The sequence below is a fragment of the Vicugna pacos genome, chromosome 35 (genome assembly GCF_048564905.1).
Source record: "Vicugna pacos chromosome 35, VicPac4, whole genome shotgun sequence".
NCBI classification, from domain to species: Eukaryota; Metazoa; Chordata; class Mammalia; order Artiodactyla; family Camelidae; genus Vicugna; species Vicugna pacos.
The window spans coordinates 19,416,249-19,441,656 of record NC_133021.1 but is presented as its reverse complement, the minus strand read 5'-3'; the positions used below and the strand labels follow the sequence as shown (position 1 = coordinate 19,441,656).

General features: G+C 41.2%; 1 protein-coding gene across 2 annotated transcripts in view; it reads left to right on the top strand.

The window, feature by feature from the left end:
* ITGA8 (integrin subunit alpha 8) overlaps positions 1 to 25,408 on the top strand; it is a 173,623-nt gene that overhangs the window by 80,695 nt on the left and 67,520 nt on the right. For both annotated transcript variants that reach the window (XM_072954988.1, XM_072954989.1), the window contains exons 14-15: positions 19,110 to 19,155; positions 22,369 to 22,476. In XM_072954988.1, the coding sequence (XP_072811089.1) occupies positions 19,110 to 19,155; positions 22,369 to 22,476 (154 nt within the window). The remainder of the gene's footprint in view (positions 1 to 19,109; positions 19,156 to 22,368; positions 22,477 to 25,408) is intronic.

Sequence of the window (25,408 nt, the reverse complement as noted above, 5' to 3'; positions counted from 1 at the left end):
AAAAAGGGAGGATGGAGTTGAAAAACAGCTCGTGGGTTGGCTGGAAGGCTATCAGATGAGGCCGGGCCCAGGGGCCAGGACAATGTTTCATTGTTCCTGCTACCGGCCCTCACAATGGGCTGCTGTTGGGGCCTGGCTGTGTCTCCCACAGCAGCTCCACCCGCACCCGTGTTGTGCCCACGTTTCTCGGCTCCTGGGCCCTGGGCACAGGCTACCCGACCCCAGCCGGCCCTGTGGCTCTTCCTTCCGACCTGGAATGAGTGGCCACGTTGAGCAGGTCAGCTGGATGTGGGCCTTTCCCTGCGTGCCCGCCTGTGCGGAGGCTCAGCTCGGGCGGATGGAGTTAGGCCTGGAGTCTGCTGAACGGGGCTCAGATCCCGCTCGGCCACGTGCCACGTGTGCGGTCTTGGGCAAGCCACCTGGCCCTTCTGAGGTGCGGTACCTTAGTCCTGACCGGCTGTCGTGAGAACAGGTGAGGAGGCAGGTGGGAAAGTGCTTGTGGGGTGGGACCCCGCCGCCTGGCCTGGGTGTGAGCTCTTGTATGTGTGCGAGACCAGGAACAGCGTTGTGGTGGCCACATTTGGCCTGGGCTTTGAGGACTGAGAAAGAAGGCTGTTCTGGGGCAGATGGTGGAGAGAAAGGTGGGATGGGTTCTGGAGCCAGCATGGGCAAAGGCCCCCCAGAGGGAAGGCGTCCCGGCTGGCCAGGGAGTCTCTGGGGAGGAGAGTCAGGTCACTGGCCAGGGTATGTGTGAGTGCGTCGGGTTGTGGGGAGGGGTCAACCCCAGGCTGAAGCACTGAGACTTGATTCTCTCTAGGCTGTGAGGGGACAGCTGATAGGGCCAGAGTGACATCATGTCAGGCAAAGGGGCCTGTCCAGTGGGAGGGGACTGCTATGGTCTAGACAGGAAGACCAGTGGGGCTCCTTCTCTGCTGCCCCCCAAGACCCTGACCAAGACAGCTCTCAGAGGCAGAGGAGGGCAGGGCAGGCCTCCCCCTCCTGTGGCCTTGGCTCCTGCCTGTGACCTGGGAATCCGGGCGCCACCCCTTTCCCAGGATGTGTGAGGATTCCATGGCATGGAGGACGTGGGTAGCTGAGCAGCTGGGCCAGTTTGAGGAGGGGCGACTGCACGGGACACAAGGGCCTCTAGTCCCGGGGATGGGTATGGGCTGTTGAGGGTCTAGAGAATCAGCTGTGTCTTGGACAGTGTCAGAGGGGTAGGGCCATGGTAGCGGGGTGCAGCCACAGAGTGGAGGATGAGCCCCTGGCTTTGGGAGAGATGGAGGGAGCTCCGCATACCTGGACAAAGCAACAGCCAGGTGTTCCTTGGAGATTCTGTGTGAGCACCAGGGCGCTGCTCTTAGGAATTGGCCTTGAGCAGGCAGCTGCCCCGAAGACCAGCGCTCGGGTCATTTTGTCTCTTCTCCCACCACCAGCGTCTGAAGGCTTAGGGAGGGTTGTCCTCATGGCAGCTGACCTCCTATTCCCCCAGGCTTAGCTGACCTTGGCTGCTGGGGTGTTGAGGCCTTGGTCCAGGAACTCGGGGGCTCTGATTCTTGGTGCTGATCCAGACCCAGCCCTCCACACAAGGAGCCCCATGCCTGGCAAGGAGACAGCTCTGTGACAGGCCTCCCAGCACAGCCTAGTGAACAAGGTGCTGGGGCCACATGCAAGGTCGCTGTCTGCCCCAGGAGTCTGGGAATGCGTCGTGGGAGATTGAGCACTGATGCTGGGTATTGAAGGTTGGATAGGACAAGGGGACTTCTGGGCAGAGGGGGCTACAAGTGCCTAGAGGCTGCCTGAGGGAGTCATGACCCCTGGGGAAGAGGAGCCCAGGGGGAAGTGGATCAGGCACAGGTGGATCCCAGCCAGCGGGGCTGCAACTGAGCCCATGTGATCGTGCTGGGACACCCCCCTCTTCATGACTCAAACGCTGGGGGTGCCTCTCCCTGAAAAGCCTCTCTGTGGTGCTTCAGTGTGTGCTCATTACCCTCTAATTCCATTTGAGAGCAGAGTCCTTTCTCTTTCAGATAAGGAAAGGGCTCCCAGTGGTGTTGGGGTGTGGAGGTGACACCGGGAGGAAGCTGAGACCCTGGGCTGGTCACCTGCCTTCTCTGAGCAGGCCTCAGTATCCCCCCTGTAAAGCCAGCGTGAAGTCAGTATCCATCTCGCAGCCTTGTGAGGATCCAGCCAAGTGCTGTGTGTGATGTTTCCTGCGGGCACAGCCCCACAGCCCAGACATGAGACCTGGTTCTGTTGTAGTTGCAAGACCCAGCCTCTCCGAGCCCAGCACAGTCACACGGCAGCCCTGGCAGGGTGGCTGTGAGAAGTAGCCCACACCTGGGCTGTGGGAGTGGCCTGCACGGCCAGGGCCCCCGAGGCCTTGGCCCTCCTTGGTGCCATCTCACCGAGGACCGAGGCTCTGGTCTCCAGAGACCACAGGAGGTCACTGTGGGGTGCACGAGACTGAGCTGGGCACTGGGGAGGCCACACAGTGGGCATGTTGGGCCACAGTCTCTGCCACCCCAGCCTCTGGGCAACAGGGAAGGGCCTGACTCAGGAATGGGGAGGGGGGTGATGCTGACCCCCTACACCATACAGGGCAGCTGTGGGCAGGGCCTGCAGACCTACCTGGGTCCCTTCCAGAAGGAGGCCTTGGGCAGATGAAGTGGCTGCTGCTCCCCGAGCCCATCTTTCTGTAAAATGGGTAGATGAATGCTCCTGGCAGCGTTGTGTGCAGTTGAAATTTAAAAAGGGATGTGAATGTGACCAGCTGGGTGCCCTGGCCTAGTGGAGGTGGGCACCCACAAGTTGGGTGGGAGCAAGGCAGAGGCCAACACCTGCTCATCTCCTTACCAAGCTTCTTGGGTAGAGAGACTGTGCCCGCTGTCTGTCCCCGTGGAGCCTGGGTAGTCTGTGGTGCCCTGCTCCCTCCCTCCTTCTCATTCCAGAGGTGAACCCTTTTCCCTCATTTTATGTGCTTGCTTTTGTCCACACTGCCTGCCATTGACCCATTTCTGGGCAGGCTGCTATGAAACCTACCTAAGATCACGGTGGGGCGCACATGCTGCCCTGTTTGTTAGACAGCAGCAAGTACTCTGTGTGTTCTTGACACAACCCAGCTGCCTTCCACAGGGAGAGAAGAATAAGGTTGATTGTGATGCCCGATATACCCTTATTGTGAATTACAGCTATTTCATCCCCTAGACTGACTAGAAATCAGATCACTTAGTACCTTGAAATAATCAAAAGCACAGACGTGCAAAGGTGGCTTGATTTGCATTTACCCTTTGTCACATGATCTGTTCTGCAAGCTACAGATGTTCTGTATTTGAGCAGGATCAGACATTTAGTTTTCTTGCCTTAGGGAAAAAAGAACGCTGGCAAAAAGCAGCATGGGGCCGATTATATTGCTAACAGTATTGCAATTATAGCCATCATTACTCCTCATAATTAAGTGGCCAACGCATGCCAGCCACTGCAAAGAAGATAAATAGAGTTCATATCCTCTGGATATGGAGTATTATTTCTGAATCTCTCTCATATGTACATACATGCACTCACACTTACATGTTTGTGTGTGTGTTCATATGCGTGTGTGTGTGTATAGCAGCAGAGTACATAGGATAGAATTGGATGACACTCGACTTCTTTTTGGGAAACATCAAACCAATATAAACATAACCATGTTAAAGCTGGCAGAGTGGCAGTGGAGGGGAAGGGGAATCAGACTGCCTGGTTTCGTTCACATCCATCACTGATGAGCTATGTGGCAGTGGATGAGCTAGTTGATTTTCTCTCAGCTTCCGTTTCCTTAACTGGTATGATGGGGCTAATAACCCTGACTTCACCAGACTGTGTGTGCTAGCACTTTCTAGGCTGGGAGAGGATTTTTACAAAATGTTGTACAATGGTTTAAAATAGGAAAGAAAATCCATTTAATTAATCAAAACAGAATCAAAGCTTCCCCGACATGTTGGGCTATATAAGATGTTGGAAACCTGCATTCTAGGATTCTGGGGATGGACAGCATAGGTTCAAAACTTGACTCCGCTGTTTTCTAACTATATGTGAGTGAGGCAATTTCTTAGGCTCTTTCAGTGTCTGAAAACTTAGATAATAATACATTGGTATAATGATGAAATGAAATTGTTTATATAATATGAAATGAAGTATCATATTTAAGTTAATATGAGGTGATAAAGAATGTAGTTTAATGAAGACTTAAAACATTCAAGATTTAAAACAAGACTCTGTTTTGGAGGTGTTCTTTTTCCTACACACACTAGTTGTTAATATCTTCTTTTTCTTAGTCAATGTACATGGTCCCCAATCTTTTTAAAATTTTTTTGAGTTATAGTCAGTTTACAATGTTGTGTCAATTTCCAGTGTAGAGCACAATTTTTCAGTTATACATGAACATACATATATTCATTGTCATATACTTTTTCACCGTGAGCTACCACAAGATCCTGTATGTATTTCCCTGCACTATACAGCATAATCTTAATCTTAATTTACAATGCTACATTTGCCTCCCCCACAAATAGGAATGAGAATAAGAATTTAGCTACTGGGAAACTTAGCTACTGGGACTCTGCTGGGTTGAGAGCCACTCATAAAATTCCTGTTGCTGGACCCTCACTAGAAGCTTCTGCTAATTTCATGAGATTGCTGCTCTGCTGTGATGTAATCGTATCACTCACCCCATCCTACTTTCCACCCCTAAGTGGGAGATGATGGACTTCTCCATATCTCATTACTGTGATTTCCTGGGTTCCAGCAAAGGAAAATGTTCTTTTCTCTTAGCCCTTTAGCCATTTAAGGATATTTAATTTTTCATATAAATTAGGGCCAAACTAGGTGATGAAAAATAGACAAGACTTAGTAATGACTGGCTATGATGGACAGGAGAGGAGCTGGGAGTGAGTAAGGAAGAGGTGATGTTAAAGATGAATCTGGAAACTTGATCCACTGTACCCAAGAAAAGTAGAGCCTAATGGACCAACATGGGGAGATTTAGCTACAGAAACAAAAAGGTTCTACTCTAAAAATAATATTTGGAATAATTTTCCTAACATCTGGCTTAACCACTTAGTATTTATTTAGACTTCTTCCAATAAATATTGTCATCACACACATACATAAATAGCAGTTCTAAGTACTTTCATTTCCAGCAGCCATATTCTTTTTTCTATTCAAAATGTAGATGTGTTCCGGTTTTTATGTTGGTGCTTATTGGAAAACTGAGGTTGACCAGAGGCGTGTCTTGCATACATAATCTGAGTGAAAGCATTTCAGAGAAGAAACAGCCGTGATAGTCAAGAATCCCCAAAATCTAGTGATCTGGTCTAATCCCATTAAACATGATTGTATAACAAGTCCATCTGTTAAATGCATAGCCCAGACATTGTAGTATGGAAGGGGATAAGTGCAGGCTTTTTTGAGGAGCAGAGATCTTACAGGCAATAAAACCTGGAGGAAAATATGGGCTGAATGCCAAGACTAACATTGCCTTGCTCTGGCTCCTGATATATGACGATTATATCATGAAGCAATCTCAAACAGTTATAACAAAGGACATAAAATGACCTATCATATGTTTTCTTTATTTAAGTATAATCAGTTTACAATGTGTTAATTCCTGGTGTATAGCATAGTGATTCTCTGCCTTTGGTTCTACCCTTTTATGCTAGAGGAGTGTTGAAGTCTCCAACTATAATAGTAGATTCTTCTATTTCTCCCAGCATTTCTATCAGTTTTTGCTACATATATTTTGATGCTCTGTTCTTAGGCACATACATGTTAAGGACCATTATGTCTTCGTGGAGAATTTGCCCCTTTATCATTATATAATGCCTTTCTTTATCCCTGATAACTTTCCTTACTTTGAAGTCTGTTCTATCTGAAATCAATATAGCCACTCCCACTTTCTTTTGATTAACGTTAACATGATCTATCTTCTCCATCCATTTACTTTTAATTTATGTGTGTCTTTATATCTAAAGTGGATTTCTTATAGATAACATATTGTTGGGTATTATTTTTTGACCTGTTCTAACAATCTGTCTTTTAATTGATGTACTTAGACCCTGACATTCAAAATAATTTTTAATAAACTTGAATTAATATCTATTATATGGGTTACTGTTTTCTATTTGTTGTCCATATTCTTTGTTCCTATTTTTGTCTTCCACTCTTTTGCTCCCTTTTGAGGTTTTAATTGAGCATTTATATAATTCCATTTTCTCTTCTTTATTAGCATATCAATCATACTTTCTTAATTTTTTTTTTGTAGTGGTTGTCCTAGAGTTTGCAATATACATTTACAACTAATCCGAGTGTATTTCAAATTAACACTACCACCTCACAGGTGGTAAGAGTATCTTAAAATAACAAAATAATCCTATTTTCTCCCACCTGTTCCTTGTATCTTTGTAGTCATTCATTTTACTTATACACACACACACACACAGGTGAATACTGGGTTGCTATTTTTATTTTGAATTCTTACATGTTAGACTAAGAACAGGAAAAGTAAGTTTTTATTTTACCTCTACTTATTCTTTCTTCAGTACTCTTTATTTATGTAGATCTGAGTTTCTGACATATATCATTTTCCTTCTCTCTAAAGAGCTTCTTTTAACATTTCTTTCAAGGCAGGCCTGTTGTCAATAAATTATTTTATTTGCCTGAGAAAGTGTTTCTCCTTCAATTGTGAAGGATAATTTTATAGGATAAAAAATTCTAGGTTGGTGTTTTTCTTCTCTCATCGGTTTAAATATTTCACTCCATTCTCTTCTTGCTTGCACGGTTTCTGGGGAGAAGTCACATGTAATTATTATCTTCCTCCTCTATAGGTAAGGTGTTTTCTTGCTCTTGCTTCCATAGTTCAGGATTTTTTTCTTTATGTTTGCTTTTCTCTAGTTTGAATGTAATATGCCAATGTGTAGTTTTGGGGGGCATTTATCTTTCTTGGTGTTCTTGGAGCTTCCTAGATTTGTGTTCTGCTGTCTGAGATTAATTTGGAGAAAGTTTCAGTCATTGTTTCGAATATTTCTTCGGTTTCTTTTCCTGTATTCCCATTACATTTATGTTACACCTTTCGTAGTTGTCCCACATTATTGGATAATCAATTTTTTCAGTCTTTTTTCTCTTTGATTGCCAGTTTTAGAGGTTTCTATCTCAGAGATCTTTTCCCCTCAGTCTTGTCCAGTCTTATTAATAAGCCCATCAAAGACAATTCTTCATTTCTGTTACAATATTATGTATCTCTCTTTTTTTTTTTTTTTGGTTCTTAGAATTTCCATCTCTCTGCTTACATATCCCTTCTGTTCTTATGAGCTTCTGTTCTTAAATACTTTATCAGTAGAGGCCTTAGCATATTAATCATGGTTGTTTTAAATTCCTAGTCTGATAATTCCAACATCTCTGCCATATCTTAATCTGGTTCTGATGCTTGCTCTGTCTCTTCCAACTATGTATTTTGCCTTTTAGTTTATTTTGTATTTTTTTTTTCTGATAGCTGGGCATGATGTGCTGGGTAAAAGGGACTGCTGTAAATATGCCTTTAGTAGTGTGGTGGGAGGTGATGGCAGGAGGGGGAATGTTTAATGGGTCTACGATTCGGTCTCAGTCTGTTAGTGAAACTGTGCCTCTGGACTGTGAGCTTCACACATGCCTCTTACGTTTTTCCACTTCAGTGGGACAGGATGTCTAGAGTGGGCCGAGACTGGGTATTCCCCTTCCCCCAGGTTAGATTCTGATAATATTCTAACAGGTTAGGTGCTGTTTAACTAGCTTCTCCTGAGGGCAGACCTTGTTAGGAAGAACAGAGTGCTCTGGTATGTTTCCAAAAGGTCTCTACCCCCATCCCTGCCAGAAGCACTAGGAAATTTTCTCTCATGTTCACTGTGAGAACCTGGTAGAGATCCAGGAGAAAAAGCAAAAAACACTCTCAAAAGTGTGCCCACATCTGCCCTAATCCCCAGTAATTGGATCCCTGCGGGGTGGTTGGATCTCAGAGTTGTCCACACTGAGCCTCCTGCAATTCACCAGTGATAATCCAGGTTTCCTGGCCCTGGCTCTGGCTCCCATGGATAAGTTGTGATTCTCTGCATTTGCCTGTCAGCCTCTCCAACTTGGGGACAGTGGTTTGCCCCGCTGTGACCTCACTTCACTTATGGATCTAAGAAGAGTTGTTGATTTTTCAGTTTGTTCAGCTTTTTACTTGCTGGGGCAGAGGGGCAACTTCCAGACTTTCTACACGCTAGACTAGAACCCAGAAGTCTGTCAGTTTAAACCCAAACTAAAGACCTCCCAAACATTCGATTGTAGGAGCTGGCGTCTTTCTGAACGCCAAGGCACCAGTAAATGGGACAGGATATCATTTATCCTTGATCTCACTTGTAAGTGTATAGTTAATAAGCACTTGCTGGCCTGCCACGGTTCCTTTTATTGGGGGTGGAGGGAGGCAGTGAGTGGGAGGAAGTTCCCCTATACTTAGAACCTCTACTTTATTTCTGATCTCCCTCTGCATGTTCTGTATATGAGTCGTTTTTAATTTACCGATACACGACTTAAAAGCCATACTGTAGTACAGTTGGCTTGAAGCATCCCTTCTGTCTTTGCACACCCTGGACATCTTCCCAGGAGTTCACTTCCCACTTAGGAACTCAGTTCAAGGGTCACTTCCTCAGGAAGCCTTTCCTAATTACTGTCCTTTCTCCAGAAACGCTTCTCTTGGGTTGAAATTACACGTGTGAGTGGTTATTTGATAAATGCCTCTTTAGCCCCACTGGACTGGACACTTGATTAGTTGAGGACAAGCACTGGATTTAATTTTGCTCACTGTGGAATCCCTAGTGCCCCAAGCAGTGGCTGGCACTAGAGGCATCTAATGAATTTTGTTGAATGAGTGAATGAGGATGAATGAGTCAGTGAGTGAATAAACCAACGTTCTCACAGCCACACACCTTGGCGTACAAGTGGCGCCACTCCTCTCTTTACCTGGCTGTTGCCTTCCAACTCTGCTTACGTGTAGTGAACACTCTTATCCTTGTACTGAATAAGAAGAGACATGGAAAAATTGAGATGGTGCCCTTTTAAATAAACTAGGGCATTCTCTCCTGGGATCATGGGAGGCTCCGCTCAGAGTAGGGCACTCATTCCTGACAAGTAGAACCTTTGATCTCAGTTCTGTATTCACTGGGCATTCAAATGCCACACTGCTGGACCAGGGGGACCAGCAGTGAGTTTGGTAGAAAACCAAACTGGCAACCAGGGGGTCTGTATTTTTATTTCTTCACCCATCATTTTCAGCTCTGTAATCTTGGACACAGCACTGAAATCTCTGAACCTTATCTCCTCCAGCCATAAAAGAAAGGGCAGATCAATTCCCCACCCTTCAGGATTGCTGTGAAGGCGATTTGCAAATTGAAAAGAACTCTAAACAGTCAATACATATTATCTCTTAACTCCACCCACTAAATGGTAGTGAGATGGACCAGAAACAAGCTCTCATGCTGAGATCCAGGCTCTTTGCACAAGTCCTAGACCTGTGCCTTAAGGTGATGACTCTGGTAACATGCCTACATCTTCCTATGCGATGAGGGAGGAAAGATGTTTAAAGTAACTAACACAGCAGCAAAATCTGCTTTAGTACTTCCTATGTATAAACACTGTTGTGTGGTGCTCCTCTTTCTATACATGGCCATCATCATATTTTCTTACTGACATTTTCCCAGGATGACATTAGAAATAGACGGTTTCCTAAAAACTACCGACCCTAATAGAAATTCATGGCCACGTGAGCGTACAAGAGAAAGCCTGGGGTCTGGCTAGCCTTCAGGCTAAATCATGATGTAGGTAAAGCTCATTTGAGAGATGCTCAGCCCCTTGGATCTCTGGCTTCCTTTTCCTTCTGTCCCCACCAGCTCTTCTACACCCTTCTCAAATGTGTGGTGAAGTTTCTAACATCCTATTCCCATCAAGATATAAATGATGTAGTGGCACCCAGGGACTCTGATTCAGTGCGTCTTTGACAAGTCCCCTGGGAGGGTTGACTGAGAGTCTGTAAGTGCTTAAAGAGCAGGGAATCTGTCAGTTTGCGCACTGCTAAATCCTTGGCAGCTGGGACAGGACTTGGCTTATAGTGGATGTTCACTAACGAGTTGCAAAACGAGGGTGCCCAGTCCAGGGAACCACTGCACATCCCTTCCTTTCTTCCTCTCCTCCCTCCCTTGCAACTCTGTAAATTTGTACCTTAGTGTATCAGTTTCCTGGGGCTGCCATAGCAAATACCACACACTGGGGGTTCAAGCAACAGAAATGTATCTCTTTACATTTCTCGAGGCTGCAAATCCAAGTTCAAGGCGTGGGCAGGGTTGATTTCTTTGGAGGCTTCTCTCCTTGGCTTTTAGACGGCTGTCTCTTTAAAGACCGTTTCTCTAAACAGAGTCACGTTCTGAGGTTCCGAGGTTGAAGACTTCAACATCAAACTTTGGGGAGGTGTAGTTCAGTCTGTAACACATAGCAAGCGTGTCAAGACCCACTAGGTTTTACTCATAGGCTTTTCTCACAGTATGGCTGTGGGACTAGTGCCTAATGAGATACCAGGCTCTTTTGGAAACTGTGAATCATTCCCAGTAGGCAACCACTTATAAATGAGACTGGTCCTAAAGAAACAAGATTTTTTCCCAAGACGTTTAGCAACTGACTGGACAGCGCATATGGTTAAGTGTGGCCATAACAAGGATAAAGTGAAATGCCTTTGATCTAGTGACATGGAACACAACTAGGGAAACAACAAGCAATAGTAGAAGGAAAGGGGAGATTTTTGCAGCCACAGGATACTGATAACATACAGAAAGTAATTTTCATAAGGTAGGCTCATTTGATGGTTCACTTTTTTTGTGGGATTTTTTTTTAAAGGAAAATAAATCCTCAGTAAATTAGAATGTTGCAACCTAATACCACAGTCCGGCTCAGAAATGTTTTCCTTCAGAGTTCATTTGGAAGCATTTCAGACAGACTGTTAGGATTATTATTTTCTGGGATAAAATCATGCATCTTTTTCAAACATTTCTTCCTTAACGTATAACCCTTTCCTTGGTAATGTTTTGCATGTTACAGTAAAACAAAACAAACAAACAAACAAACAAAACAAAGAAGAAAGGCAGCCTCTGCCTGTTTTTAGATGAATATGTTTGCCAAACTCAAGGAGACTTATCTAAATGCCTGCTTCCCACAGACATGAGCTGTTTTTCCAGTGCCAAACACTTAAGCCAATTTCAAAACGCACTTAGAGTCAACACTGCCATATTTATGTGGCATCTTTATCTGTATCATTTTACATATTATCTTAAATCCTCTCATTTGTCTTAAAAATCTTCCTTGTGTGAATATGAGCAGATCCTTGGTGGGTCCAGGTAGACAGCTATATTTGATAACCCCCATGTGTCTTTGAAATGCTTGAATCTGTGGGAAGGGGCTTAGCAGAGATGGAGCCAGGATGGTGATGAGACATGCCGGAGGAGATTCCATGGGCTGTGAGCATCAGCAGTGCCAAGACAGGAACCAGAAGTCTGTGGACGATGCGTGGAGGGAGCTGAGTCATGGAGGTGAGCTAGTGTGATGTCCAGGTCTGGTTAAACCAAGGAGAAAGCCAAAAACTGTCCCATAAAGAGGCAAGAGGAAATACAAACCCTACAGGACCGCAACTGACTCAAGAGGCAAAGGACAGTCCTGGATTATAAATCAGAGCAGAGGAAGTGCAGTTATGTGACCCCAACCAACTCCATGGAGCTCCTGGCTTTCTCATCTCAAGAACCTTGAAGACTTCACCAGAGGTTTGGCAACCAAGAGTGACTCATACAGAGTTGTTAGGAAGCCAATGGCAAAGCGAATTGAAATTTAGAATTCCTACATTTTTACCCTCTTCAGTAATTTTCCACTTGAAATAGAGCACTGCATTTAACAGAGAGTTTCAAAGACATTACAGAGATTCAACAAGAGGCAAGGTACAAGTCAAAATTGACCTGTACACCAATGCTGATAGTGACTTTCCAAAAACTGGAAAACAACTCAAGTGCTCCTTAGCCAGGGATAGATAAGCAAACCATGGTCCATCTACATAGTGGAATACTACTCAGCAATGAAAAAGAAATGAACTGCTGACATAACACAAGATGGTAGATAAATCTCAAATGCACTAAGCTGAGTGAAAGAAGCCAGATTCAAAAGGCTACATACTGGATGTCTCCACCTCTACAATATTCTGGAAGACAGAGTAGAGGATGCAGGGGGCTAAGGGTGGGGGCGTGCTTGACTACAGAGTGTGTGGGGGACATTTTATGATAATGGAATTGTTCTGTATCTTGGTTGTGTTGGTGGTTACATGACTGGCTTTATTTATCAAAGCTCTGAGACCAGGATACTTTCTAAGGACGAAATTTACTGTATGTAAAAGGCACCTGAATTTTAAGGTTTTTTTTGTTTTTTTTTTTTAAAGAGAGAAAAAGAAGCCTACAGCTATGGGAAACACTGGGGCAAAAATAAGTAACAGCCAGACGGCCTGTGTTTACAACTTGGCCTTGTCACTTATGTGTAGCTTCTCTGAACCTCATTTTCCTCATTTTAAATACAGATAATTAAGGTATCTACCTCATGGGATTGTTGTAACAAAGGAATTTGTATGTTTAAAATGTTTAGAAGGTTAGCTTCTGTTTGCTACATCTCTGCACAACCGTTTAGTGTATCTTCAGAATAAATTCCTAGAAGTGCAACTTCTGGGTCAAAGATTTGCAAGGTCATATCTACCAACAAAGCACCTTCCAAGAAAACTGTGCCAATTTGTATTCCCTCAAACAGAGTAGGTGAATTCTTGATCCTCTTCTCTCTACCCAGAACTGACTAATGCTAAACTTTTCATCTTTTCCAATTTGGAAGGTCAAAAATGATATCTCATTGTTTCTTTCTTTTGTAATCCTTTGATGACTAATGAGGTTAAACATCTCTTTATATATTTATTGGCCATAGCTATTTATTTTTATGTGAGATGCCTATTTATTATCTTTTTAGTAGGCTACAGTTTTAATAATTTGTATGAATCTGTCATATATTAGGTTAATAATAATTAGCATTTATGTTTTAGTAGGTGCCAGACATTCTTGTAGGCATCAAAAATATTCCCATTTGACCAGGGGTCTGTATTATAAACATCTTGCTATTTCTTTGACTTCTCTTTTGAACTTGCTCCAGATTTTTAAAAAGAAGTATAAATTTTAATATTCCTCTTGATTTCTACATTTGGGGAGTCGTGTTTAAGGAGGCCTTCCCTTCTGAGTCATCATCACCATTTCATACAACTATTAGGTTTGTGTTCCCCTGATTCTCATTTATTGGGAAGCTCTGTATGATAGTTCTCATGCTCCAGAATTATTCTGAAACAGTAAATATCTTTCTTTTGTAGAATCATTATTTTAAAAATTATTTATTTATATATTTATTTTTATTCTTATTTTTTATTGAAGCATAGTTGGTTTTCAGTGTTAGTTTCAGGTGTACAGCAAAGTGATTCAGATATTTATATATATATATACAGTTTCTTTTCCATTATGGCTGATTACAAGAAATTGCATATAGTTTCCTGCACTATACAGTAGGTCCTTATTGTTTATCTATTTTACAATAAATGTCTTTTAATTCCAAAATTTGAAAGAAGGTGTTTGATGGCATTTTCAGCAATAGACTTCAGCACTAGTATGTTTCTTAGGAAGGTGAAGGAGTAAGAAGCAAGAAGGAGGAAGGGAGCAGATATGAGGGCTCACAGCTTAAGAAACGCTGGCACATGAGTGGCCATGGAGTCATCCTCCCGTGAAATAATTTGGGGGATTCTTTCATCTAATACTGTCCCCACTCTTCCTGTTGTCTCCCCCTCCCATCTGCCCCCCTTCTAGGAAGTTTCCACTCTCTCTCTTTCCTTTCTACCCCCTGCCTACCTAAGTCCAGATTTCAAGTCCACACTCAAAACAAAGCTGGTATTTTCACACCAAACTTCTTCCAACTCTAAAATTTCCTTCCGAGATTAATGAAATCAGACCCCATGGCCCAAGTACCACATTAAAGGCTTGGCTCTTTCCTTCTTCTTCATTTAAAAACAACGATTCTGGAGAAATAAAACACAAAACAGAGGTGTAATGCATCTCCTATGACCTCACATTTTTTAGGGTTATTTTTTCTTGCCAACTGATCCTGTGTTCATGCTAATGTCCACTTTTTGTATCCTTAAAAGTACTTAGTTCCATCAAAAGTCAAAAGGAAAATAAACTCTTTCTCAGGCAATATGAGATGATAGCAAAGGACTCCAGCAATTTGAGAACAGTTTTTGATGAAGGGGAAAGAACCAATTTTAGTCACCAAATGTTAATTCAAGAAAAAAAATTAAAAAGACTAAATGTCTTTCTATAAAGAAAAGCAAAGTTTTTTCTTTGCTTTTGTTCAGATTCTGCTTTCCAGAGTTTCTATAAGAAAGGAAAGTAGACATTAAATAAGGTATAAGACTTCTTGTCTCAAAGTGAGGGGAAAAGTTCGCAGAGTTATGAATCCAAATATTAGCACCAAAATTTGTCTTCAGATTATCGTTGAAATTCCTGATCATGACAGCATAACACAAGATTTAAAAAATATTGTGTGTCTATATGTATATGTGTGTGTCTATACATATAGATATAAATTGTATATACATCTACATACATAGAAATATATGTGTATATGTGTGGGATGTATCAGAGCAAATCACATATTTTGGAAGGACAAATTGGTTAGAAACACAAATCCGCAAATCAATTCTCCTTCCTCAGAGAAATCTGATCATTTTGAGGTCTCGAGCATAAATGCTTCTGGCCTTTTCCAGCAGGCACAATACCAAGGTGGTGTCTCAAAAAGACAAACATTGTTGGGAGATAACTGTTTTCTTGGCCTCTGAATAACTACAGCCTCACTCTCATGAAAGAAAAAAATATTGTGGCCTGTTTTGTCAATTATTTTCCTTTTCTAGAGTAGGAAAATTCCCACCCTAAGGCACAGGAATCAACGTTCCCAAAGAAAACGTCTTCCCATCATGACCGTCAGGAGGGTGTCTCTCAACTTCTCATCTGTGATGACAAGCTAGTCATTGATGCAGATGAATCTGGAGTCTGTGTGTGTGTGTGTTTCTCTCCCAACTGCTTCACGTGCACATGCCAAAGTTCAACAGAAGTTAGGTTCGTCTGTCTTAATGACTGCTTCATTTCCTTCCCCTCTCTCTTCTTTAGGATATTATTTCATTATTATTTACCCCACTGTTTCACAGGTGTTTACAAAGCCCCTGCCCTATTTCTTCTTTCATTTATTTCAGCCCCTATGATTCCAGAAAGTCTTTGTGATAGGCCTCCCTGAAGAAAGATCCCTGCCCTGGAAGAGCTTATAGTCTCAGTTTCTTTGCCATTTCCAGAGAGTCCATTCTTAAAACTCTTCTGTTAGTTATCAAATGTCTAATCTCAGTATATAAACATTTTGCCTTATTTGGAGACAACGACAAAGTGCATGATTCCCTGAACAGGTTTTCTTAATGGAACTTTCCTGTCCGGTGTCCTGTCAGTAGATATGGGTCAGGGCGAGAGCTGCCTGTGTTACACTTGTCTAAATAATGGAGTCCAGGATTACACAGGAAGAACAGAGTTCATGTTTCTTCAAGTCAGGAGCTCATTTCCTCCAACATAGCAAAAGTGTACTGATGTGCTGGAAGAGACAAATGTGACAGAAAAAATAAATGTAGAAATAGTTGAAAAAGTTGACATCTTGGTATGATTTTAAAAATTGGTGGACTTAGAAACTTTGGCTTCTGGCTTCAAAGATTTGAAAACTTGGGGGGAAAAAATTTATTCCATGAACCGTAGATAGCCAAGTTATAGCCCTTTACTTACTGTGTTCCCTGACCTCACAGACAGAGCTCCTTAGATGACCTTTACTTGGTTTATTAAGCATTAGCACGCACATCTTTTAAAATATGGAGCTTTGGAGTCCAATCCTGAGCTTACTATCTAAAGCTGATTCTATATCTATAAAACAAGAGGTTTTTTTTTTAACTTTTTTATTGAAATATAGTTGATTTACAATATTGGGTTTCAGGTGTACAGCAAATGATTCAGTTATACACAATTTTTTCCCAGTTCTTTTCCATTATAGATTATTACAAGGTGTTGAATATAGTTTTCTTTGCTATACAGTAACTCCTTGTTGTTTATCTACTTTGTATGTATAGTAGTGTGTATCTGTTAATACCAAATTCCTAATTTATTCCTCCCTGTCTCTCTTTCCCATTTGGAAACCATAAGTTTGTTTTCTAAGTCTGTGAGTCTATTTCTGTTTTATAAATAAGTTCTTTTTTTTTTTTTAAGATTTCACAAGTGATACCATACAAGATTTGTCTTTCTCTGTCTGACTTCACTCTGTATGATAAGCTCTAGGTCCATCCATGTTGCTGCAAATGGCAATACTTCATTCCTTTCTATGGCCAAGTGATATTACATTATATATGTATGTATGCCACATCTTCTTTATCCATTCATCTGTTGCTGGACACCTAGGTTGCTTCTACATAACAAGAGATATTTTGACTCTGAGATTAATCCTAAAGATTTTCAAGTCCATTTTTTAAAAAACAAACATTTTTAACAAGAATTATTATGTCTTAGTTTGAATTCTTTTAGACCAGACATTAAAACAAGGATTAGAAAACAAGCAGTTTGGGAAATGATCCAAAAAAGTTGCTATGGGAGGAGTGGAGAGAGATGTGGAAAGGCAAGGTTATTATCAGGAGGTCGACAGCATGGGCAGCGAGGGCTCTGTCCAGCTCTGTCGAGCTGGGGAAATCTGGGAGACAGGGAAGTACATGACTCAGAGCCACCCTGGGAAAGAAGTTATGCTAACTGTTGTCCCTGGCTATCTGTCCACTTCCCATCCATCATGTACTGAGGGCAATGACCAGGGGCACTTCCGGCCTGCTCTGGCCCAGCCAAGAGAAGCCCCCAAAAGGAGAACCATAGCTGCTTGCATCCTCACCCTGTTCCTTTGTTCTGGAAAGGTGAATGCCAGGGGCATGTGGCTACAAATCATCTTCCTGAACAAATTCCATTAAACCAACTTAATTCCTTGATTAGTTTTCCATGCGGCATGGCTGAAGAAGTTCCTCCCTCTTTTTTTTTTTTTTTTTCAGTTTCACTTCTGTTCTATTAGAATGAACCAATTACAGTTTTAACTACTGTAAGTTTTCTCCTGTAGTCATTATTTCTTCTGCCTCTACGTCTAGATTTTACTCTGCAGATTTGTCATGGTCATTTTGATTTTTGTTTGCACCCACCGAGAAAGAATAAGCATCGTAAATGAGATGAAGAAAAATAGAGAGTTCTGCCTGTATATTAGCCAGTCACTGAGATAACTGTCAATATTGCTCCTCAAGTAGTCAGAGATTGCTCTGGTGCCCAGCACTGCTGTAACCCAGCCTCATTTCTTACCTACTTGTGTGAACTTCAGGGAATTTATAGGGGATCCTCCTTAAGCCTCAAATTTCTCTTCTGTAAAACTGTGCTAACAATGGAGACTTCTTAACTTCTTGTTAGGAATCAAAGTAAATCAGTTAAAAGAATTCCTGGCCCAGAGTAAGTGTTTAACATGTGCTATTTATCATTTTCTTTGTTGTTGTTATATAATATTATTATACAGTAGTTTCCCCTCACCCTTATCCAGGGGACATATGTCCCAAGCCCCCAAGTGGATATGTGAAAACCACAGAAAGTACTAAAACCTATAGATACCATGTTTCTTCCTATACATATAGCTGAATTTATAAATGAGGCACAGTAAGAGATTAACAACAATAACTGATAAGAAAACAGAGCAAGTCTAGCCATATACTATAATAGAAGTTATGTGAATATGGTTTCTCTTTCTCAAAATATCTTTTTAATGAACGTAATGCCTTTTCCATCTCAACTTAAGCATTTATCATGCCCTGTGGCTTTAACTTTTGCAGTTTGAAGTGTGATAGCAAAACTAGCAATGGCTTTCTTTGTCCTTCTTTACAATTTCACAGAGATTTGTTTTTACCCTAGATTTTAGCCACCTCAGCACGTGATTTTTCTCTTTCCTTAGTAAGTGCAGAATGTTCACCTTTTCACTTCCAGGAAGCACTTCATGGCTCCTCTTTGGCATATCTTAATGGCTGGCATCACTCCTCTCACACTTTGGGGCCATTATTAAGTAAAACAAAGGTCACCTGTACCCTGTGACACCAAGATGACTGCATGGGCAGGACATGCTGGACCAAGGGATGAGTCACATCCTAGTCAGGACAGAGCAGGACAGCAGGAGTTTTCATTTTGCTGCTCAGAATGGCGTTCAGTTTAAAACTTATGAGTTGTTTATTTCTAGAACTTTCCACACAATGTTTTTGATTGTGGTTGACCACAGGTAACTGAAACCACAGAAAGCAAAGCTGCAAATAAGGTGGGCGGTGTGTAATGGTATGTCAGTCATTTCATGTGCCACTGATCACTTTGCCCAAATTATACTCACCATCTATACTATTTGTAAAGAGCCAGTAGCTGTGTCAAGATGACAGTCAAAATGTCCCACTTCACTGGTAAAATCCTTGCCTTCTAGGGTAGTTGCCGGTAAATGCGATGATAAAACAGTATGTGTAATGAGCTTGGTACACAGTAGGCACTGAGCACATGCCTTTTCCCATTTGTGTTCCTGAAGCCGTGTGCCTTGAGTCTGAAGTTTAGGATAAATGGTGTTATGATGAGTATCGTACACATTTCTAGAAAGTTGGCCTTCCAAAGTCCAGATGGGTTTGAGATCTATTGACTTGTATGTGATACTGAGTTAGAGTGAAATTCCAATATCCTTTTCAAAATTTCTCAAGAAAGGTGTGATTTCCTATTCTTCTTTTTATGACTCTTACTCTGCAGTCCATTTCAGGGTGCCCTGTGTGCTATTTGTAACTATGAGTTTAGATCATTTCTATAAAATTCATGCATGTGTTTTGTGTTTTTGTCTTTTTTTAGATTTAATTGTGGGTGCGTTTGGAACAGGAAAAGTAGCTGTTTACAGGTATGTGGTTGGTGGTATGCCAATTTCTTTTCTCTTATTGACATATAACATTACATTAGCTTCAGGTATATGACTTAATGATTCAATATTTGTGTGTATTGCAAAATGATCACCACAATAAGTTGAGTTAACATCCATCACCATACTTAGTTACAAGTTTTTTCCTTGTGATGAGAACTTTGAAGATTTACCCTCTTAGCAACTTTCAAATATACAATACAGTGTTATTAACTATAGTCATCATGCTGTACATTATACCCCCCAAATTATTTATCTTATAATTAGAAATTTGCACTTTTGACCGCCTTCACCCACTTCCCCCATCCCCACCCCTTGTTTCTGGCAATCAGCTATCTGTTCTCTTTATCTATGTGTTCATTTATTGGTTCTGAGTTTTTTCAATTCCACATATAAGTGAGATCATACAATACTAGCCTTTCTCTGACTTTTCTCACTTAGCATAATGCTCTTAAGGTCCTTCTGTGTTGTCACAAATGGCAAGATTTCCTTTTTATGGCTGAATAATATTTCACTGTATATGTATACCATGCTTTCTTTATTCCCCATTGATGGACATGTTCTAATTGTTTCAAATGCATTTCCTTTTTGTTTCTAGTTTTGCCTTAAAGACTATATCCTAACTATTTATCTTGAAGAACATTTAGATGCTCTTTTTAAAGTATGAAAGAGTATTTGCTCTCAGTATTTCTCCCTTTCTTTCATCCCTTCCGTCTTTTTATTCTCTTAACTCGTGACCAAACTTCCAGCCTCGACTAACATAATGTTAAATAAAATAAGAAACTTTCCAGAACTTATAAAGTGACACACTGTTTAGATATTATGATATTTAAATTTTTCTCTTTGCTTTGGAAGTGCATTAAAATGTGTCTATAGATAAGGAATGCAGGGTGGGAGACTGTTGCTATGTACCCTGGCCACTATCATCAAAGTGGTGGACACTAAGTTCAGAAAGAGAAGAATACCAAGAATGGGGTAGCCTCCCAAAGCAAGTACTGAACAACAATTCAGATGTGACAGATCTGGATTCAAAAACCTTGTCATTCCACACACTTGCCAATTTGTAATTTGGGGCATGTTCCTGTAACTTCCTGAGACTCAGATTTTTTTTTCTTAATTTTTAAATTTTTTTCCTTTTTGTATTGAGTTATAGTCATTTTACAATATTGTGTCAATTTCCAGTGTAGAGCACAATTTGTCAGTTATACATGAACATACATATATTCATTGTCGCATTCTTTTCTACTACAGGATCTTGTATATATTTCCCCGTGCTATGCAGTATAATCTTGTTTATCTATTCTACATATGCCTGTCAGTATCTACAAATTTCAAACTCTCAGTCTGTCCCTTCCCACCCACCGAGACTCAGATTTTTTATCTGTAAAATGGGCACACTATTTACTTTGTAAGGTTATTTTTGTTAAAAGGATTAAGTGAGAATCTGCATGCAAAGTACTCAGAATAGTAACTGGTAGACAGTTGGTGCTCAAAAATTTTAGATTCTTTTTTCTTCTTAAAAAAAAAATAAGTTTTATAGGAACACAAGATACCAGATCAAGACAAAAGGCAGAGTGCTGACCTGGTTATTCTGGGCATGCATTACTAACCTAGGTCAGCTCCCAGAGGGATTCTGAAGTAGGCTTCCTCATGTAGATAAGATTATCTTCATCAGTCCCAAGGCTTATTCACAGGGCTGGTTTGTACCAGCCACTCTCCACTTCAGGGTATGGAGAATCAGAGGACTGAAACTCTCAAAGTACCTCAGGGATGGTGCTGTGATGGTGGTGGCCCCACATGAAGACATACCACTCCAAGTGATGGGGTGAAACTGACTCATGGTCCAGCCACTGTGCTCTGAGTCTTCATTTGCACCAAGGCCCTACTTCCCATGAGCTGCTCCCAGCTGATTACTGGACACAACAGGGATACAAATCCAGGCCCCTCTGGAGCTCCACTAACAGAAGGCTTTGGCTAAAAGACTCCCCAGTACCCTGGCTGGAGCTTCTTTCCCGGATCCCCCTTCCTTCCTTTGTTCCTTCACAGAGAACAGACCAACATCACACTCGGACTGCTGGCTCCTAGCCTCTTCTCTCCCTCCCTTTTCCCCCTCATCAGTATTTGCCTTAATAAATGTCTTGCCCATCTAATCCTTATCTGCTTTTCCAAGGACTGGAGCTAACACAATACTGAAAAGAAAATCATGTAAGAGTACAGATAAACAGTGTCAAGGACTTTAGGAAAATTCCCACTGGGTGCCATTATGGTAATCATGAAATTGTTTAAATCAGTGCCCTTAAAAACATGCTGCCGCAAGGCACAGACCTCCCTCCTGCCAGACGAAAACTTCAGCAATATGGCATCATTTCACGTTGTCATCTGGAGATTTGGCTCCCAGCACTTCAGTCTTGGAACCAAGCTCTAAAAATTGCCCCATTCTCTTTTCCTATGACTCCCTTTCCTGTCTAGTTATCCTCACCTGGCTGGTTGGAACTGAATTTTCTCTATACGAGTCCCTCTCCTCAAACTTGGCTGCACAAAAGAGTCACCTGGAGGGTTAACTTAACATTGCGGTGCCTGGTCTTGGCCCCCACGGTTCTACTTAAGTTGCTCTGTGTTGGGGCCTGGGCGTGGTTTCTGTTTTCAAGCTGCTGTTTCCTGATCTGTTGTATGATCAGGGTAGAGAAACATTGCTCTGTGTGAAGCACAGAATTGAGCTAAAACCTCATGGGTTTAGCTCAATCTGTAAAGCTTGACTAGAAAATTATCAACTGAAATTTAAAAACCACCAGTCAACATGGTGAGAAAATTTGCAAAACTCAAGTACTTACAGGTGCGATGTGAGTGACTGTTAGATGATGTATTTCCTCAGATTCAGATAGGAATATAGACAGACTGGCAGATCCTGGAGCAGTAGTTCATGGCAGTGGCACACAAATATTGCAAGCCACTTGGTGAACAGAGCATATCTGTGAACACTGCTTTGCTTGATGGGCCCAGAGCATCTTTCCTTGTACTCATGAGTTACCAGATGTGTTTTGAGGTAGTTACTTGAGTCTCGAGCTCACCTGTTCACTGTATGAGGGGAGTTCTTTGCACCAGGGTTGGGAGTGTTGGCATTGGCTTCTAGAAGTGGAGAGGGCTTCTGACTGTTGCTCGTGTGGCTTGTTAAAACCATGTGTCTCCTCCCTGTAGAGCCAGGCCTGTTGTGACAGTGGAAGCCCAGCTCCTCCTGCACCCGGTGATTATCAATCTGGAAAATAAAACCTGCCAGATTCCAGAATTTACAGCATCTGTGGCCTGGTGAGTTACTGCAGTGCTTCCCTCCCTCTCAAGTGGATTCAAATCACGGGGGGGATCTTGGGAACACACAGCTTCTGGGTCCATTTGAATCCTGCGGTAGGACCTGAGGCTCTGCACTTCTGAAGAAGCTCTAAGAGGGTGCTGATGCTGCAGGTCTGTGCACCAAACCTGGGCAGCCAGGAGTTAGTCTTTCAGAAGAAAACAAAATGTATCCTTGACATGATGCTGATCTTTTGCTGTGAGCTTATCATGTGAAGGCTGTTTCTCCAATCTGTAGGCTTCAGGGGAGATGAGACGCATTTAGAAACACTCAAGAAGATTCCCAACAAAGCCAATCTCGGGGATCTCTGTTAGATTCTTGGCATGCTAAAATAAACAAGAACCAAACTAAAAATATCACAAAATACCTTGACGCTTACATTTGCATATGCTTATGGGCATATGTAATAGCCTTTGTTTGTTTTTTTTAATGGTCAAGCTTGGGTTAAATTACTGTTTCCTGCACTGAAAAACAGATGTCAGTTTTGTAACTTCGTATGTACAGTTAGACAGAAGGTAAATATTATAAAAATAGAGATTTTTGTGTCCTCAACTATATTTTCGTGGCCATGATCTCATCATCAGGAATAGCAGTAGAATTATGGTCCCTTTGCCTGGGCTGTAGGAGAACACGGCTTCTGAGAATGTTCCTTCTGAGTCTTGCCAGTCAACAGAAGGGACTGAGAAATGGAACTTCACTGTATCACAGCTCAAGAAAATGCCACTGTGCTTCTCAGTATGTAGGTTCTCAAGGATCAGAAATCTGTCATAGTGGGTAATGCCTTAGGGTATAGCCTCTAAAAGCAATAAATACTGGAGTGTTTGAGATTTGACTCCATTTTCTAGAAGAGGTGGTCTAACTCAGACAGTAAGGTCGGTTCCTCAGAATGTCAGAATGCAGAACACACCAGTAGAGACCCACAGAAGTTACTCCTAGCCAGTTTCAGCATGTTGCTAATGGTCTTTGGACAGGAGTTCATCCTGGAGTCAAAGACTTTGAGGGTGGAGGATGAGGGGTGAGGAGGACCCTGAAGAATTCTTTGAAAAACATCCTTTGCTGGGACCTTTCATTTCGGGGAGGCCTGTCTGCTTCTTAACCAGCTTCTGAAAGTAGCTGGGAAATGCCTTGAGCACATTTTAAAATGGTTCAAAACCATAAAATATTATAATGAAAACCTGATCTGAGAAAATGTGTGAACGACCCAGCATCTGTCCTTACCCTGGGTGAAATGAACATGAAATGAACAGTGAGGGATACTTGGGCCGAGTATTAACACTTCAGGATTTCCCGCAATAGTCCTGTGTTCACATATTCATAACTGAATGGACTTCTAGACTGAATTCTTTTAAGCATATGTATGTAGTGCACTCTGGTGTAAAATGTTTATGAACAAGATCTTTTTTTTTTCTAAGGATTTTTAGGTTTTTGAATTTTTTAAAGAATTTAAGTGTTTTAAACAGATTATGGGATCTGTTAGGTTTCATGGAAAGAATATTGCTTTTTAACAAGAAAATTTCTCTTTTCATGAATTCTTTTGTTCTTTCATTAATTCAGATTACTTAGATAAAATACAATTTGTTATGTGGGCAAATGTATGATATATACCTTTATAATTATTTACTTGATTCTAGTGCATACATTTTCTGCAAGATACTTCATTTTCACATGCAAAAATTTTGAATGGGTGAGTCAGAGTATTGGAAGATGGGAAATTAACCCCAGGTTCTGTCTAGAATGTTTCTCAGATGCTTTAAAAAATTTATTATACAAATGTAGCTCAGTTTTTCCAAAATGATAGAAAGGCATTTGTTGATTTTCTTTTCTGTAATTGTTGTCCGTATTTAATATAACCTTGTATTTTACATCTGAAACCTGAAAACTATGAAGTAAACCTCTAATTGGGAAGTAGTTCTCCACTGATGTAAATTTCTGTGCCTTTCAAACAGCTGTGTAATTTTATCAAGTTTATGCTACTTGCCTTTCTATACTAGAAAGAAAAAATAAAGCCAGCCCATAAATATTAATATAATTGTTATCTAACGAGAAAAAGAAAAACTTTTTAGTAACAAAAATTTTTATAAGTGTCATGGTTGGTAACTATCCATTTTTCAAATGTGAAAAAAGAACTTTTCAGATATGCCTAACCGTATGTAAAATCTGATATTTGCTATCATTGGAAGAGTATTGAATTGGTTAGGTTGAAAAATGAATTGCTTTGTCAAGTCCTATTTCACATCTATCTCATTCTTCCTCCTCCATACATAGATATAAGCACCATTACATCACAGAATTATTATTGCATTGGGTTAGAACTAATGTTAGAGGATTTGTAATGTATTGTCCTACCTTCTGACATAGCAGAAGTATAGACCAACAGTTTCATTTAGAAATCACATGATGAGGGATCTGGGCTGATTTAATGTTTTATATTTTTTCATTTGTTTCAATTAGACCTATTCATATTGACTATGATCATAAATGCTAGCTTGAAATTTTAATTCTAATTTAATAATAGTTCACAGCTTTTCCTGACGACTCAAGTGGACATTATAATTGTAGACCCATGAGTGCACCTAATTATCTGTTACATAAAACATATAATGTATATGTTTGTGTTTATATACAATATAATATAATATATATAATAAAAATTTTTTTTCTAAATTCAGAATGAGTATTTCAGTGAGGTTTTCTTTTTAGATCAGAATGGACTGCTTTAAAAGTTAAAACTTGGCAACTCTTCTATTAAAGTCATCTATAAACCCAAAAATTTAGGTTACAATGCTGTTACCAATAATTTAGTAAGTTGTAGCAGTAATTGAACTTAGATGAAAAGCTTAAAGTCATCCATTTAATGATTCTGAGCTAACAGAGAGGAACTAAAAAAGAAGG